This window comes from Aulonocara stuartgranti, assembly GCF_965226115.1.
Source record: "Aulonocara stuartgranti genome assembly, chromosome: 20".
In the NCBI taxonomy this organism is placed as follows: domain Eukaryota; kingdom Metazoa; phylum Chordata; class Actinopteri; order Cichliformes; family Cichlidae; genus Aulonocara; species Aulonocara stuartgranti.
In genome coordinates this window covers 27,203,430-27,221,590 of record NC_138956.1, presented here as the reverse complement: position 1 = coordinate 27,221,590, position 18,161 = coordinate 27,203,430, and the positions used below count along the sequence as shown (strand labels likewise).

General features: G+C 40.6%; 2 protein-coding genes across 7 annotated transcripts in view; both read left to right on the top strand.

Moving 5' to 3' along the window:
• The first annotated feature begins 135 nt into the window (after nt 1-135).
• Nucleotides 136-9,026, top strand: dhx35 (DEAH-box helicase 35). 2 transcript variants are annotated; one of them, XR_014273683.1, is made up of 22 exons: nt 136-408; nt 806-933; nt 1,045-1,137; nt 1,473-1,550; nt 1,697-1,801; nt 2,204-2,265; nt 2,506-2,575; nt 2,705-2,764; nt 3,292-3,404; nt 3,511-3,607; nt 3,731-3,889; nt 4,129-4,339; nt 4,480-4,604; nt 4,840-4,894; nt 5,058-5,248; nt 5,360-5,437; nt 5,547-5,676; nt 5,812-5,893; nt 6,027-6,098; nt 6,251-6,362; nt 7,373-8,748; nt 8,903-9,026. XR_014273683.1 is itself a non-coding variant. In XM_082518340.1 (21 exons), exons 1-21 carry the CDS (start codon nt 369-371, stop codon nt 7,409-7,411), a joined length of 2,100 nt encoding a protein of 699 aa, XP_082374466.1. In that variant the 5' UTR covers nt 136-368; the 3' UTR covers nt 7,412-9,026. The 2 variants fall into 2 exon arrangements, 1 of the variants encoding a protein (XP_082374466.1); XM_082518340.1 differs by having other exon boundaries at nt 7,373-9,026.
• Nucleotides 9,027-9,767: 741 nt separating this feature from the next.
• LOC309697274 (uncharacterized protein) overlaps nt 9,768-18,161 on the top strand; it is a 207,073-nt gene continuing 198,679 nt past the window's right edge. For all 5 annotated transcript variants that reach the window (XR_014273780.1, XR_014273781.1, XR_014273782.1 and 2 more), the window contains exons 1-2: nt 9,768-10,236; nt 11,397-11,502. The gene's annotated coding sequence lies outside the window, so the exon portion shown is untranslated. The remainder of the gene's footprint in view (nt 10,237-11,396; nt 11,503-18,161) is intronic.

Sequence of the window (18,161 nt, the reverse complement as noted above, 5' to 3'; positions counted from 1 at the left end):
ATGACTTCACAATGACACAAAGTGACACTAGATTTCCAAGTTAACAATGGTGGCATCAGCATAAAAAGCACAAAGTTTTTAAACAACCCTTCCCATCTTGTTGAACCCGTGCCATGAAGGCGGGTCAGAAGCCAAAAGGGCTCCAAATTGGTGCTACCGAGATGTACCTAATAAAATGTCCAGTGTGCGTATATATTGAAATGTAGTATTTATGACGTATGTAATTAACAGCTTGAAAAGTCAGCGTAAACTTCCCCTTGCACCTGTTTTTGAACGAGCTGACATCGTTCATAAAAACGAAGGAAACAGAGCTTGTGACGTCATCCCCCGGCTATGCAAAGGGGGGGATATGTGACGTAGAAGCCAAGATGGCGGCTCCCCTCTCCACGATGAAATTTTGGAAGCCGGGTAAGTAGGAATAAAAGAGGATAGATTAGCTTGTTGGTGGTTTGTTTGGGTTTGTATTTGTTAGCGTGAGCTGCTAACGTCGACCAGCGAGTCTCGGTGCGGCTGCAGCGGCGTTCACGGCAGCTGCGTGATTTCTGCAGCCGGCGCAGATCAGCTCGGTTTAACTGCGCGGAATCAAACTATAACCTTCCAGAGGAAAACAGACACACGCACTGTGGAGCAGGGTACAATAACACACATGATGGAGTTTGTGTGCGCCGAAACCTTTCTTTTATCGCTCTGCCATGACATGTTCATTGCACCAAATCAAATCCTCCTAAGTCCCTTTTTCCTCAGCCTGCCTGCGTTTAAATAAAATATCTTATCTTCTCCTCCTTCACCATCTGCTCTGCTTCAGGCTCTGAGGCACCGGGGATCTCAGAGGAGCGGGAGCTGAACTCAGAGACCACCGGCTCCCCCATCATCTTCAACCCCCACACCGCACTCTCCATAGAGAAGCAGCGACAGAAACTCCCCGTTTTTAAGGTTTTTAAACCGCTTTTGCACCTGCTCTAATGTTACAGGGTTATTTTGTGATCCCCTGTGCTTGTTGTTTAATTGTTCATTAAGTGCTTCTCGTTACTGCTGCCCCTCCAGCACAGAAACAACATATTGTACTTGGTTGAGAGCTTCCAGACTGTAATCATAGTTGGTGAGACTGGATGTGGGAAGACGACACAGATACCTCAGGTTAGTGTGATTTACTCCATGCAACATTTATGGCATAAAAGATGAATGACAAAAAACCGTTTTCTTGCATTTATGATAGCAGTCAGGGAAAAAAAAGGGGGGGTGGTGGGGTACCTTCAAAGTCATGCTGCAGTGACTCACACCTTTTCATGTGGATTAACTCCCACAGCGGTTTAACATGACCTTGTTTTTTGGTGCTTTTTGGAGCCTCTTTTGAAAGCAAGTGTTTGGACCACATCAGCTAGAATGTAATTTATGCACAGTCCACTTTTCATGCTTTGTACTTCCCTCCTTTTTTGGATCTACCTTCTCTTTTTTCATGTGATTTTCATCAGTACCTGCTGGAGGCTGGCTGGGCAGCGGAGGGGAAGGTGATTGGAGTGACACAGCCTCGACGTGTGGCTGCTATCTCTGTAAGAACCCCACTGATCTCCTCTTATTGCGCGGCTCCTTCGCTGTTTGCCAATGTCATTCCCTTCACAGCAGTTCAGCTCACACCGAAGGTCACACACATTCCTTAAACTCTGTATTTTCGCCCCTCTTTGTTTCCTGCTGATAGGTAGCTAACCGTGTGGCAGAGGAGAGAGGGGCCCTGCTGGGCCATGAGGTGGGCTACACTATTAGATTCGATGACTGTTCTGATCCCCACGCTACGAGGATCAAGGTATTTGCTTGTCAGTTGTGTTTGTGGCCTCAGCGATAAGCGTTTTACATGTGTGGTTGTAGGAAAGCCCAGTTCTGTTTGTGTGGGGGGGAAAAAATGTTTTAGAGGTCGTATTTGAGAAAAACAACTCAGACTTATCATCGGATGTGAATTGTGAATGTTTCTCAATATTTTAAGAGGCTAATTGGGGATCAGCCTCAGCAATACTGATATTTGGGGGGAAGTCCTAACACTAATATGTCATTATTTGGGGGAAAATATCTCATAATCTAAAGATAAGAAACCTTGTTTTCAGGAAAGTGTGTGGCTGTGATCACTGGATCTTTGTAACCCATGGGCAGAAATTTCATTGAATCTCTCTGTAAATGTCCTTCAGTGCTTAACTGCACCTGTGTGCTTCAGTTTCTAACAGATGGCATGCTGGTGCGAGAGATGATGTCTGATCCACTTCTGAAAAAGTACAGGTACATGATTGCAATAGAGCCATTAAGCAGTCCCTTTTCTCTGCATGGCAAATACGTTACTAGGGAGGCCGCATGTACAAAACCAGGACACAGAGTTGTCATGATGCTGGCCTGTGATCTTCACACTGAGATATCTGCTAAAAATCCTAACTCTTACATGTAAAGTTGTTTTTGTTATAAAGTATTAATTAATGTTTACTTTTTTGCAACTAATGTTCTTCATTGTACCCTCACCCAAAGTGTGTTGATGCTAGACGAGGCGCATGAGAGGACCCTCTATACAGACATAGCGATTGGTCTGCTAAAGAAGGTAATGCCCGCTGAAACGAATCTAAATTTTACGTTAATGTCACTCATTAATTTACAGCTGTTTAAGTAGGAGAGAAAGTTGTGGCTCATTCCTCTGACTTTCATCCGTTTCTCTCCGATTTTTCGGCAGATTCAGAAGAAGCGACGAGACCTGAGGCTGATTGTGGCCTCTGCCACTCTTGATGCCAAGGTGACTGAATCATTAAGATGAGCAGATTTGCTTGATTAGACAGAAAAGATAAACAAAAGACCGACAGAGGGAAAGCTGATGTCAGGTCAGATCACGTTGTACTGACATCTGCGATACCCTGATGATAGAAAGACACAATCAGGCCACGATTGTGCTAAGCATTACCCGAGTCAGCTGAAATGTCATATCAGATGTGTTCTGTACGTTCAGTTTAAAAAGGCTTTTATCTACACGTGCCATGTTTTTCAGCTAAACGGCACTGGAAGTTGTGAACTTTCTCAAATGTCAGAGTGAGGGCACCAACTGTTTCTTTGGTTTGGTTAAAGTGAATCACACATTAAATTCAGTTTTAAATGTTTAATGTGTTAAATCTTTGCCAAGCCTGCCAGCTGTGGAAGCAGTGTAGTTGGCTTCTTTAATGTTAATGCAATTATAATGCCTCCATTCAAACGTGAGACAAATCAACTAGTGGTTAAATGCTTTATTAATGTCCATTTTATTAATTGAAATACGAATATTATGTGAAGAAATTCCATGACTTCTTCAACCTGAATGAGTCCGGCGATCCGAGCAAAGACACCTGTGGAATTCTGACAGTAGAGGGACGCTCTTACCCGGTGGATATCTTCTACACCGTCAGGTAGGCAACACACAGAATCCAAACTGAGCAAATAGTCTGTTATTTTTGCATATTCCTTTTTGTTGTTGTTGTTGTTTTTCCTGAGGTATGTTTGGTTTGCTTTCAGTCCTGTCCCAGATTATGTGAAAGCTACGGTGGAGACTGTGCTCAAGATTCACGAGACTGAGGATGATGGAGATGTCCTGGCTTTTCTCACTGGGCAGGTTAGCAGCCATATCATTTACTGACCTAGCTTTTATTCGACATCAGTGTGAAAACAGTAAAAACCAAATCATCCCATATACCAGGTTTCTTAATGGTTTCGATTGTTTTCTTTTTCACCTTAGGAGGAGGTGGAGAAGGTGGTGTCCCTGCTGCAGGATCAGGCCAGGACTCTGTCACGGTACGGCATGAAGAAGCACCTGAGAATTTTGCCCATGTATTCTGGTCTTCCTTACGCCGATCAGATGAAGGTCTTTGAGCGGGTGCCCTCTTCTGTTCGCAAGGTAAAAATCTTGTTTTTGTGTGTTTATATGGACAATCCAAGATGCAAGTCAGGCTGGATAATCATATCAACATTTTTAGTTAATGGATGAAATAACTGCCATTTTTGGCATATATTAACAATCTTTTACTGTTATGATGAATTTCTTGTAATGATAGAAATGGTACAGACTGGTGACGTATGAGCCAGCACAAGCAAATAAACCTTTATTAACACAATATCATTTAATTTTTCTTCCAGGTTGTGGTGGCCACTAATATAGCTGAGACCTCCATCACTATAAATGGAATTGTATTTGTCATTGACTGTGCGTTTGTGAAGCTGCGAGCCTATAATCCTTGCACTGCCATTGAATCGCTGGTGGTCACGCCCATCTCCAAGGCTTCAGCCAGTCAGAGGGCGGGGAGAGCTGGACGCAACCGACCTGGGAAATGCTTTCGACTGTACACGGGTATGTGTGAACCTCCAGCCATATGATACACGCAATGAACATATTTTTATTTACATTTTTGTTCATTATAACTCCCTTTCCCTGTCTTTTCTTGTCTGCATGTCTCCCTGTCCACTTTATCGCTGCTGTTCCTTTGTCAGAGGAGGACTTTGAGAAACTGCCGGCTTCCACTGTGCCAGAGATGCAGCGCTCCAATTTGGCCCCTGTCATCCTGCAGCTCAAAGCGTTGGGCATTGACAACGTGCTGCGGTTCAGCTTTCTCTCTGTGAGTGGCTCGCTTTGAATCCACAGAGTAGCTGTGATGTGTTCAGCCACTGTGAAAGGAATCGTAGTTTATATTTTTATTAGAAAGAGAAATGTGCATAGCAACTATAAAATGAATGCAGTTTGTGTTTTTAAAGATGTCATGGCCTCCTAAGAGTGCTAATTACCACTCCATTGTGTCGTTTAGAGTAAATATTGTGCTTAAAATTGCCTTTATTTTTATTATGATTTATTAGCCTCCTCCAGCTCAGACTATGGTTCAGGCACTGGAGCTTCTCTACGCTCTGGGAGGTAAGAAACAAGGTCCTTAAAAATTATGTGAAATAGTGGAAAAGCAAAGTTTGTCCTTCAACTATAGGACTAGCTTTCAAAATCCTGCACTCACAAGCTTCTTCGAGGTAAAATGTCCTCGTGCAAAATGCAGACTCGTCGCTAATTTTGTGTCTCTTGGCAGGTTTGGATCATTACGGCCGTTTGACTGATCCCATGGGTGTGCGGATGGCAGAGTTTCCCCTCAGCCCCATGTTTGCTAAGATGCTCCTAGAGTCGGGAAACTTTGGGTGCTCCAAAGAGATTGTTACCATAGCAGCAATGATGCAGATTCAGAATATATTTGTCGTGCCACCCAATCAGAAGAAAGCTGCTGTAAGTGGAAACCGGCCCTCAGACGGAGCATGTTGTATTTTTAGCAGAAATGCTAAGTCAGCAAAATAATTATCCTATTTATTTATTTATTTTTGTTATCTCTGCCTGCAGGCCCGCGAGCACAGGAAGTTTGCAGTTGCAGAAGGAGACCACCTCACCATGCTGAATGTGTATGAAGCATTCATTAAGGTATAGTTGTGAGCGCACGTATGCACATTCCTCAGACTGTGACCACGAACTTTGCCAAAGCCTGGAGTAAAGTCAACTCTGACCTTGTGTTTTTACTTCTTTCCGGCAGCACCAGAAGAGCTCCCAGTGGTGTCAGGAGCATTTTCTCAACTACAAGGGTCTGCTGCGAGCTGTGACTGTACGAGAGCAGCTCCGGCGCCTCATGAACAAGTTTAAAGTGCCGCGAACATCCAGTGAAGGTATGCGTTTTCTTTCTGGGCTTGTACCAGCCGAGTACACACATTCAGTCCAAGACACATTCTGACTTGTTAGGCACGAAGTCTCCTGTTTTTAAGCTGTTTCACCGTAATCTTCTTGATGTGTGTCTCGCACAGGTGATCCAGATGTGATCTTGAAGTGCATTGTCTCTGGATTTTTTGCTAATGCAGCTCGCATTCACCATTCTGGTTCCTACCGGTAAGGACAAACGTCTGTCACTTTATTAGATGTCTCAGTTTTCCCACCTGAGGGGTTTTAACAGTTTTCATGTTTTGTTTTGTTTTTTACAAAAACCACTTGGTGCACTCCGTCATTCTTTTTCCTTTGCCAGGACTTTACGAGACGATCGTGAGCTTCACATCCACCCAAACTCTGTGCTGTACGGAGAGAAACCTCCAAAGTGGTCAGTGTTCATTCTTTGAGCTGCTGAAGTGTCAGTAATGATCTTAAGGCTTTGCAGAGAACTGAAATGCCTAACTGTTTCTAAAAGCATCTTTTATTTGGACATGTTTGAGAGAAACATGCTGTAAACATTTCTGTGTTGCATTCTTTCAGGGTTGTCTTCAATGAAGTGGTGCAGACATCAAAATACTACATGCGTGACGTGACTGCTGTTGAGTCGTCTTGGCTGGTTGAGTTGGCCCCTCACTTTTACAAGCAAGCCAAGGTATGTCAAACAATTAAAGCTGACCAGCTTATTATTTGTTATTAATCTCAAATATATATTGTGCAATAATTGTTGTGTTTTGTTTTTAATCTCAGTTCCAAAAGAGTTGCGATGCTGTGTAAAAATGTAAATAAAAATGATGCGCAAATCTCGCAAACCCATATTTTATTCACAAGAGAACATAGGAAGTATCAAATGTTTAAACAGTGGCTCATTTTGAATTTGTTGGCAGTAACGTGTCTCAAAAAACTGGGATGGCGTAACAAAAAGCTGGAAAAGTAAGGGGGTATTGAAAAGAAATGGCTGGTGGAATATTTTGCAAGTAATTAAGTGAACTGGGACTGCGCCTACAGATTGTAGAGTTTCAGAATAATGGTCTTCAACATAAAATTGCAAATAATTTGATTCATCATCATCCATAGAACAAACGATTCTGTAGAACACAACTGTTAATCTTGACGTAGCATTTTCAGTGGGAGAAACATTTAGTCTCTCATCTAATTGACTTCTATTCAATTCAGTTCTATTCAATTTTATTTGTACAGCGCCAAATCACAACAACAGGCAGTTTATATTGTAAGATAGATCCTACAACCCAACAATCATATGACTCCCCTATGACAATCGTATTACTCAACAATCCATCCAAAGTCCATCAGCTGGTCTCCTCAGCTCATAGATGGTTACATACTGTTAAAAGCAGCGGGGATGCCACGCAGTGGTAAATGTGGGCTCTTTCTAACTTTTCTCAGACATGTTGGTGCTATGACATTCAAAACAACCCTTTTTTTTTCTTAAGAAAAAAACGTTTTATTTTTATTTCTACGTTCCATCTGATTTGAAGAAAGATGTGAAAATCACTGCATTTTGTTTTTATTTACATTTTACATAGTTTAACAACTTATTTGGAATTTGGGGTTGTATGGAGACAGTCTGTGAACAAGCTCACAGCTTCTGTATTTTTTGATTTTGTTTTATTATTATTATTTTTATTTTTTTGTGTCTTTTAGCATGGCTCGCTGGCCAGCAAGAGATCCAGGGTCCTCTAAATCTCCTCATCACTTCACCACGATAAAAGAGGAAGAATAATTTACCACTGTGCCCCTTCTCCATTTCACTGTATATAAAGATGTAATATATATATGTATATTTATTGTCCACCTGCACAACCCCATCTACACTATGTCGCCATGCTACACTGGGATTCAGCGGTATAATTTAAATGTTGATGTAAACATTTAAACTTGCTCCATTTGAGTGTGTCTCGGTTTTGGCTGTGCTGTAGTGTATATTCAGTCTATGAGAGTAAATGCTAATGAATGTGAAATGAGTCTAGGCTGTGCCTGACCCAGTGTCCATTCTGGGACGGTCATGTAGTTCATTCATATATATGTGTGTGTGTATATATATATAATCATAGCAGGCTCAGGTCCAGGGAAGGGCTTCGGTGCCACAGGCCTGTCCACACCTGGTCCCAGGCTGCATTTTTTTTTTAAAAGTGCTATATTTTGTTTCCTGTTGCCGATGGATGATAGACCCTGGTCTGTGAGGGCGTGTCCTTTAAGAGCATGGTTTTTGTTTGTTTGTAGTTATTTTGCTTTCCCCACAAACTGGGTGCCTTTTATGTTTAAATTAGTTTACTTAACCTCAGATTTAATTTCGATGTCTTATAAATTTCTTTTCCTTCATACAGAATGTAGTGGTATATATTTCCAACACATCTACAGCATACCAAAACTCATGATTTTGTTCAGTCAACCTGAGATCCTCCAATAATGATACTGTGAAGGGATAGCATTACTTTTGGATCCTTGTTTTACACTCTTACCGCTCGACTACAGTATAGCTCAGACATAGTGGCCTTGTCACCACTTTGTGCCAGTTTATTTTGACAGTGTGTTTTGCATTTCATTTTGAAATGTAATTGTAGATGTAAGGGGGGGGAAAATTACACCCAAACATTGTAAACAAAAAGCTGTGAAACTAAAACAAATGAAGTGCCATTTGTTCCTGTGATGATGTAAAGTGCATCCAAAGCCTCAAAAGACACTGTAGCAAACATCTGACTTCTTCTTATGGTTTCATAGTTTTAACAAGTTCATTTGTTTGTTTTTGTGTCCATGAGTATTGTCTAAGCAGCTGTTTAGTAAAAGGGTTTTTACATTCCACATGTATGGATTCATGAGTTTGTCTTTTTGTTTTCCTTCAGAGGTGTTTGGCCCTGAAAGCTTCCGTGAGCTGTATAATAAAGGTTTTGATATTATACTCTGCTGGCATCAAACCAGTACAGTTACTCCTGCCACCAAATTTTACATCTACATGCCTGTTTTTTCTTCTTCTTTTTTTAGGTTATAACTGTAGATGCAAACAAAACACCAAACAGTAGGTAGGCAAACAAATTCAAATTAGATGACTACGATTAAAAGTATCTCTGCATGCTAAGTTGTGCTCTGATGTAGACCTGTACATTTAAGATCACCTCGTAGACTTGTTGCAGATGAAAATATTTGAGGTGACTTGTTCTCTCTTATTTTGTGCAGACACTGAGTATGTATGCAGCCAAAGCAGTAATCTGTAGACCCGTGTAACAGCTTACCTCTGAGATACAACCTGCCACCTGCCATCTCTTCCTCCCATCATCAAATAAAGCCTTACTGTCATACACTTAAGTGCTGAGTGTCATTTGCTGTGCTCACTTAACTCTTTAAAGCCAAGTGCATTATATTTGATATATAATTTTTTTTGAGACTTTTACATCATCAGCATATTGGGTTTTTTATTTTTTTTGTCCCTTCCCGAAAAACCAAAATAAATGTCACATTAAATTTATAAGGAATAAATTACCCCCAAAATAGCCTGATGTAGCATATATGTAAATTAATGTCTTTATATAGACTTTTAAATTTCAACAGAAGTTTCAATAAATACTATTTTCAGAAAATTTGAATTTTATAAATTATTTAATGTTTCAGGCTTTAGAAGGTTAACTGGTGTTCTTGCAGTACATGTGTCCGCCGGGGGGTGTCACCATTGCACCGCAAACAGTGCCGCCGAGGCACAATTATTCAGAAGCTCATCAGTAAGTGCAGAGGCATTTATCAGTGTCTGTATGTGTATTTGTTCCGCTTGTGGTACGTGCGTGTGCTGTAAGCGGCTGCTTTTGCTGTGACAACTTGCTTTGTGGATCATTTGGAGGTGCGGTCTGATGAGCGCCTGGGCCCTAGCTGCAGTAATCTGTGTACACAATCGGAAATGTAGACACTGCACGAGTATATTTAAGCGCATTTGGCACAGATGTAAGTTTTGTTTAACTGAGACTTTTCTGTTTGGTTTATTTATTTATTTTTTAAATGCTCTTTTTTTCTTTAAGCTTTCCTCCAACTTCTAGGAGTGTGCAGCAAATGCTCTTTGGGCCACATGTTACTAGATACTACAAAACAATCCAAACAGCATGTCGCAACCTTATTTTTTGATATATGTGTTGCATACAAAATTTTACAATACACACAAACAACAAACCAATCAAACAAAAATAACAAAACTCTTTGGAGTTCCTAGTGAGGGTGGAAAGGTCCAGGGGTTCAAATAATGTGAATTATTTGAAGAACAAACTTCTAACACCAATAATTGTATGTCTTTTGAAAGCTACTTGGAACAAGAGGGATATGGGTTTAAGGTAGCCAGGTCTCGCATACAAAGGCTAGCTGAATGGCAGGTGAGCGTTTTACAGGTGCTTCAGTGTACGGCACACACCTGACATGCAGGCTGAGCAGCAGGCGCCATCTTTACGTGCATTTCTACCAAACTCACTGCATCAATTATCTACTGAATATCTACTGAGTGCTTCCCCAGACTGTGCCCCAACACAGACAAGGTATAAAGTTAAGATGTTGTGTACAGCATGGACGCTTTATTGCTCATTGAACTATTTTGCCTTTAAGCTGTTAGCTAGTAATGTAGCTGGCTAGATTTATGGCAATGCTTACATAAAGTGATGCTTTTAGTCTGATGCTGCTGATGTTAACTGACGGATTTAAGATGAGACGATAATGTTAACTTTCAGGCGGTAGCTTGTGCCAGGGCAAACTTTATGAAGGAGTCCTAATTAAACAAACAATAACAAGAGTCCCAAAATTACAGGCCTGAGGAGTAAAAGTTTCTTTTCTTTTTTACCTTTCTGTGAGTTCGGTTGGGGTTGAAAGCCTGATTTTTTGCTTAAAGTCTTGAGGCTAACCTGTGCTGCACATTTATTATTAGTTAATGCAGGTGGTTGTGGTTTGATAACAAAATGAAGCATGCTGAGAAAGAGTTGGAGTTTACAGTAGAAATGAAAGCAAGGAAGAAAGCTTACATACTTGCTGTAGCAGCCAGTAGCCAGCCTAAATAAAGAGGGGGGGTTGGTGCAGACACATATCTTTCCATGGTGTAGATAATCACAATAAGACAATATTTTAAATGAGAATTTCAAATAATGCATATGATGTCTCAGTCTCCACAGAGATGGCCAGCATTTACACTGCACATGTCTTTTTAAAGCGAATACTTTCTCAGTCTATAAATGGATCAATTTTACCTTAGTTATATAACGCCAGTGCACAACAACAGTCATTTCAAGCCACTTTACATTGTAAGGTTAAATTCCCTAGTATAAGAGGGATTTAATATGATCAATATGATTTATTAATCATTGTTAGAAGCTGGAAGAAAGGCCAGAATTTTAGCCCTTAGTTGACCATTCGACCAAATATTTCCATAAATTACTGCAACTGTATGATTTCCATTACCTCCTGTTATTCATTTTTTAAAATTCAGATTGCTTTTATTTGTTTTTCTTGCCTCTGTTAACCCACCTGTGCTCTTTCATAGCCATTTCTGTTGTTATCTAGTGATGCCAGGTTATGTGGTCATTTGAGTGTCTTTTAAAACACTAAATGCACTGCAATGCAATGCACCTATAACATAGTTTGCTCAGTCGCATTGTCACAAAGGCACTGCTGATGCATCTTATGCATTTGGTGTGCTCTTTGTTTTAAGGATCTTCGGTGGTACGGCGCATTAAGCTATGGTGTTTCTGTCTCACTGTCAGCTGACGGGAATGATGAATTTCTCAACCTGACATCTTCGTGGAGGACAAAAACAAGTAAGAGATGAAAGGCTACATTACTACACGTGTTTTTCAGTTCCACTCAGTTGCCCATTAGTGTTGTATAACCACATACATGTTAGCTGACAGCCGGAGGTATCAGTGATTAATAGCATGCATGTGACTCGGACGAGGCAGCAGTTTTGAACAGGTTGTGCGTATGTGGTTGAGCGTTCCTCGCCATATTTCAGCACTGTCAAAAAATCATTGACATGTTCCATCCAATTCAAAGAATGTTTAACTGTTTTAAAGCGCTTGATGGGAAAGCAAGCCATGTGTGACTTGTAATTACCCCCTGTTCAAAGTTTAGACGTGTTTTGAAAGAAAACATTGTGGTTAATATTTCCCCACTTAATTGGTAATGAGTGCTTTTTTACAGCTTTTGCAAGATTTTGTTTGTCAGAGGGGTTCGCAGTGTACTAAGATTAGGTTTATGATTAGAAATGTGATGATGTTACTATTTTACCTATTTACTGTGTGGCTTGACCAAAAATTGGGAAATACATTCTTGTTTGTTATTTGAGTCTGTTAAGATTTTTCTCAGTAAATGTTCTTAAACATTAACAATTTCATGATACTTACACAGTTAAAAAGTTTAATCCGCTTAGAGGTTGATGCTCATTGCTGTCATTACCTTGATAATAAGGCTATTTAAAAAAGGGAACGCTTCTATAGTTGGTGCATTTAAAAAGAGTGCAACATAAGATGGTAATTAGTGTACTTGTGCAGAGAGATAGGAATTTTTGCAATCACGTGCAAAATCTTGAAGAATAATCTGTTAAACTACTAGCACCTATTTTATCTGACCATATTCATTAGAAGAAATAACATGTTCTGGGATATATGTATGCGATTATCTCTCTGAATATTTTTTATAGCATCAGAGGCTTTATTTCCAAGCAGCTGTATGCATGGGCGAAAAAAAGAAGCCTTCAAGCACAGGAGGAATTTTTACATTTGGGAGGGAGGATGCAATCAGTAGCGTGGGACTTGCAGAGGCCTCCTCGGGTGACAAATTGAAAGTGTCTCGGTCTAGTTTATAGCCCTGATCAGGTCAAACGAAAAATATTGGAGGTCTGGGTGAGGAGACAGGCCCGCCTGGTGCAGATAAATGGACTGATCATTTCTTATTGAGAAACAATTCCTAAAAGGTAGTTTACTGTGTGACTGGCGAAGCGGCGAGCGGAGAGCAGAACACGCACCCACTGCTCCCTCCCTGACCCTTCCTCCACTGCCGGAATTAAATGGATAGAGAGAACGCGTGTTTCTGATGGCACTCCTCCGCCAGAGAGACACTCCATTTGTTATGAAGTAGGGGTTCTGATGAAGTGCAGGGAGCTCCTTTTTCTTTTTTCCTCCTTTTTTCATCCTTCCTTTCTCAGGCACTACAAGGCCGGCCTTCAGTCTGCTTCACATGAAATGGATGGAAGGAGCCGATTGAATTTTACACTCCCCTGGTCATGATTAATGTGTTTGGTGAGGACTGTCTTGGCAGTGAAACGGCTTTACCACTAGCTGGTGCTCAAGCTCCTTCATGGCTGTAGTCTGATAAGTTTGCACAGTGGTACTGTAGGGGTGGGGGGAGGCTGTTAAAGCGGGGCAGTTTTGTTGAAGAAACTGGTCTTCACATAGCCAGCAACCCTTTTAACTCATCTCCCCTTGTGTTAATAGAAAATCTCTTGCCTACGCTCGCTTGTTATTACTTCACGGTCAGTTTCTCAGTGTGCTCTCTAACCCGTGTTACTTGGCAGGCCATGCTATAAATGCCAGTTTATCACTTAACCTTCTGTGAAAAGGTGGGGGGAACTAATGAAAGATGCCAGGTGATGTTAGCAGACACCTTAACAGATGCTGTAAGCTTACTTATTCAAACTTCATGCATGGATGTGAAATGGGACCACTTTTTTTTACAGTGCAACATTTGACTTTGAACATTTCTTTAGCTTGTAATGGTAACAGCCAAGGTTCAAATTAAATTGTTAATTTTATGTTATGCATATTCAATTCCAAAGCAAGTAGAGCCCTAATTTAAAGGCACAAACTTCATGACACACCCAAAGCAGTATTTCCCGAGCACACGCATCCTCTGGATGTTTTCAAGCACACCTGTTTTTTTTGGCTCAAGAAGTTGAGTATGAGGCATCGTGATAGTTCAACAAACGATAAGAAGCATCTCCTTGGAAATTGCCTGAAAAGTACAAAGCGACACAACAACAACTCATCAGAAAGTTTTTCAGCATCATCTGGTCTGATTTATGTGGTATTTGCACATGACTGTCCACTGTGAGATAAAACACAGTGGGTAGTAGTTAATTATGGCACTGCACTTCTCAAATCAGAGGATGCAGATTTAACACTATACTCTGCATCAACAAAAGTACTGGGACAGCGGCACATTACAGGAGCTGCTCAGCCATGGAAACCCATGGCTGAGCTAGTTAGTTTTAATGTTACTCTTATTATTCTTTCTGGGTCACAAAATAAACGTTTAACATATTTTCAGGCGAGAATGTAGCTGTGTAAACTTCAAATATCTGCTCAGTTTATCAAGAACACATATTTTCAAAAGCGCTCCGACGTTTTCGGAGACGTCTGTTACCCACTAGCTTGTTAGCTAGCCGGGGGCAAGGCTCACTAGAGCCCGTGAGAACACCGGACTCCCGGCAAATAGTTTTCAAACCCACCGCCATTTTTCGCTACTCAGGTTAAACATATATAAGTCACTTAGATAACTTAAAAATGTTATCGTTTGGCTTTTTTCAGTATTTTATTTGTTCCTGAGTAAATCGGTTTGGCTGAGATTAAAGTTATAGTTTTTACACAGCTGAATAAACATCAAGCAGACAGCTGATTATCAGAAGTGTGAGATGCTCCAGAATATACTCCGGTGTCCTGTTATATTTTAGATAGCAAGGAGCAGACAGCTGAGTTTATTAAACTTCACCGAAACAATCTGCAAACTTCATTAAAATTTAATAAACTATCATCTTGTCTTTATTTTTAGTTAGCACATACCTTAAACACTTAAAGCTGTAAGCTAATGATAGTTATATAAGAGCAGATGCTGCTGGTGCAATAAGCTGTACGTTTTTGTGTTCAATGGATGATCTGATTAGTCGACTAATCGCAAAAATAATCGGTGACTAGTCGACTATCAAAATAATCGTTTGTGGCACTGTTTTTTCCCAGCTAGAAGGTCCTGAATTGTAATCCATTACCTGGCCGGGGCCTTTCTATGTGGAGTTTGCATGTTTTCCCTGTGTCTTTGTGGGTTTTCTACAAGGTACTCCAACTTCCTCCCACAGTCCAAAAACATGCAGTTTGTGGGTTTAGGTTATCCTGAATTGGCCATAAGTGTGAGTGTGACCGGTTGTCTGTCTCTCTGTGTTGGCCCTGTGACAGGCTAGCGACCTGGACAGGGTCTACCCTGCCTCTTGCCCTGTGGGCAGCTGGGAGAGACTCAAGTGGCTCTGGGACCTTGAATTGGATAAGCTGAAGAAAGTGGATGGATTTATTTTGTTAGAAATCACCAAAGCACCTGCAGATTAATGTGAGATGGGGATTAGCTTCTGGTTAAAGTCCAAGACACATTTTGCACCAAAATGCCACTTTGCGCCTCCTACCTGTTTTCACCTTCGCTTCAAAGCTGTGCACGGTGTGGTTGGCATCCAACTGCTACACAGTTATTTTAAGTTCATGATGTTACCAAATTGGTGGTGTTCTGCTTGCACTGTTTATTGCATTTTAAATATCACCTTGAATAATAAAGAGATCATTCATCCTGTTTGTGTATCTAATGATTGTGTATCCAAAATCTGTGATCACATATCCAACCCTGTATTTGAGTAACATGAATTTTGTAATTTTCAAAAGTCATTATGTTTGTAAGTCCAATCAACCTCAGCTTATTTCTCTTTTGTTATAAGGAACAGTTTGTAAATGTGTAAAGTAGTAAACAACTCAGGTAATCACAAGAATGTGTTTTTACAGGACACAAACTTTAAATAAACATAGTTTTACTAAGATAAGATTATTTTATTATCCTTTGAATTAGAAAATGAACCCAGAATTATAATCTGGAGACAACAAGATAGATATCTTCAAAGTATCTGGTGATAAGAGACCCATATTTAATGGCATTAATGGCAGCAAGGCTGGAAGGAGTGGACTGGATTTACAGAAGTGCCTTAGATGAGAGATCAATAAAGAGGTAACTGAGTGGATAAGCCAGACTAAGCAGGAATAGGAGCAGGTTTAATTTTGCATAAATAATGTACAGTGTGAGAAGAGAGAGGGCAATAGAGGTTGGACAGCCAGATTGTGGGTCAGTCCTCCATTTTTATGATATGTCTCCTCCAGTATTCAGGTGCAGTTTATTTCATTTTATCTTGTTTGTTCATCAGTGCTGTTCATCTGTTTCTGAATTAATTTCACCTTCTGCTGTACACACATGTAATCTGTTTATAGAGTTATAGCCAATAGAAACCCAGTAAGTGGATTTTATGTTGCCCTACTGGAACTCCCAGAGATTTCTCCTCCATCGTCCAAGCCCTGCTTCGATCATCAGGACTTCAGTGGATGATGGATGGAGCTGTCTCCCTCCAGGTTGTCTTAGCATCTGTTGCATGGTGCTCACTGTATCCTGCATGGTTAATGCTTGCATGCACACAGATAGACCTCTACCACTGTTTGTGTGTGGGCCGTTTGGTGGGTAATGATGTAAAATGAGAAACACAAACCTACCTTTCAGCACCACATAGAAATGGTTTGAAATTACTGTGATCTTACATAATGATATAATGATGTACGCTTTTACAAGCTCTCTAAAGGAGATGATCCACCCTCTTGAACCTCAGCTAACTCTTAACAAAATGGGTTTCTGTGGCTGAAATAGTCTAAAGGTGGTTAGCTGACCCGTTTCAACTAAAGGTATGGAGGTTGGGGGGAGAAGATAACTGAAGATAAAAACAATAGGAGAGTGACGAAGGAAGGGATGGCTGAATGAGGGAGAAATCAATAGGAAATCAGTGTTTGGGGAAGGCCTGTCGTTTATCAGGTGACACGGTTAAACAGCGTTAAGGCACTAAAAGTGAAAAATAAGGGCCATCCCCAAGCTGGTATTGATCACAGCGGAATGGGGCGGCAGAAGGCCGAAGCCACTAATAAAATAAGACGTATCTGAGTGGGAATCAGCCAGGGATCGATGGGCTTGGTGATCAAGGCCAAAAACATCTTCACTGGGATTTAAGCTCGTTCTGCTCTCTTGTGCCCCCGTTATACACCTCAGTGTGAGCAAAGGATGATGTGATAGAAGCGGTGGGGTCACTAAGAGGCTCTTCAGACGGGGCTCACCTATTCAGTAAGAAATTGTAGTACAGAGTGGAGTGAAGGTGTCGATTATTTGAGACAACTAGACAGAAGAAGGGAGAGAACGTCTCTCTTGACCTCACCAAACGCTATGTAGAAGGTAGATGTAGCCAGCAGGATGTCGCTGGCTTTGATACCTGGTTTAACTCTATCTGATGAGACACACGTCTTTATTTTTAATGATTAATTTTAATTACCTACAAGTGTACATCAAGATCTTAAGAATGATCCGACAGGATACATTTCAACACAACCTGGACTATTCAACTTAGCCCTTTCTATGGACTGTAAATCATTTATCCCTGTTTAAACTGTTTAATTTACACAGATTTAAAAAATAGCTAACCCTAATATGTGTTTCAAAGTATCGTGAATATTAAAAAATAATTTGTCATTCTGGGATCATTGAGTAATAGCAGACTTGTTTTTAATCAAACACAAAAAGAGCCAACACACAAAGCTTTATATACTTCACAAAGATTACTTTTTAGGTTTGCCTCATCAGCTCTTATTGGTGCTCTGCTGTCAATAACAATGACAATCCTGCAACATCTTTCATTCTCTTCTTGTCTTTATCTTCATCACCCTCATTTCAAAGCAGCTGTGTCATCATGCCAGAGGTTTTGTCTCAAAATGGGGCCATAACAAAGAGGAAAAAAAAAGAAAAAATCAGTTGTTGTGGCTGTTTAACATCTGGGTGTGAACATTTAGCAAGTGCAGCAAAGCCTGGAAAAGGAGGGTTTTTAGTATTATTACAGTTTCTTACTTTGGCACACTTTGGCATTAGAGGGGTGTTGCAAATAGAGAGAACAGCGCTATATGGAACATAGTTTCTTACTCCCTCTTTTTCATGCTCTTGGTCTTCAATTTTTGCAGACCAAGGATCATCTGGAGAGGATAGGGTAGCAAAGATGCAGTTAAGTTGAAGCCCATGGAAGCCTTTGTGTCTGTTTAGTTCTTCATAAGCAGACACTAGTGAATCCAAGTGTTCCAAATGTGAATGAGGACCACATGTTTTTATGTTCTGAACCCCGTTTGCTTTCTCTACTCAGTATAACGTCTGGCACATTAAAATGTGTAGAAACTATTGGCCAGCTGCTCTGTTCACTGCTCAAAATGAAGTCTTTTAGTATTTTCTTGTACATGCAGCTGTGGTATTCACGTTATTTATAATGCAGAAAGAAATTTCCTGTGATGGGGATAAATTCCAATAATAATTTAGAGTCACCAGGGGGTATGACAAAAGTTTTGTGAGGTTACATGAGCTGTAAAAGACTTAAGAAAGCCAA

Coding starts and splice junctions, on each gene's coding strand:
- dhx35 (XM_082518340.1), top strand. CDS start 369: ATGGCGGCTCCCCTCTCCACGATGAAATTTTGGAAGCCGG. Junction 3,405..3,510: donor GATATCTTCTACACCGTCAG/GTAGGCAACACA, acceptor GTTTGCTTTCAG/TCCTGTCCCAGATTATGTGA. Junction 5,249..5,359: donor CCAATCAGAAGAAAGCTGCT/GTAAGTGGAAAC, acceptor CTCTGCCTGCAG/GCCCGCGAGCACAGGAAGTT.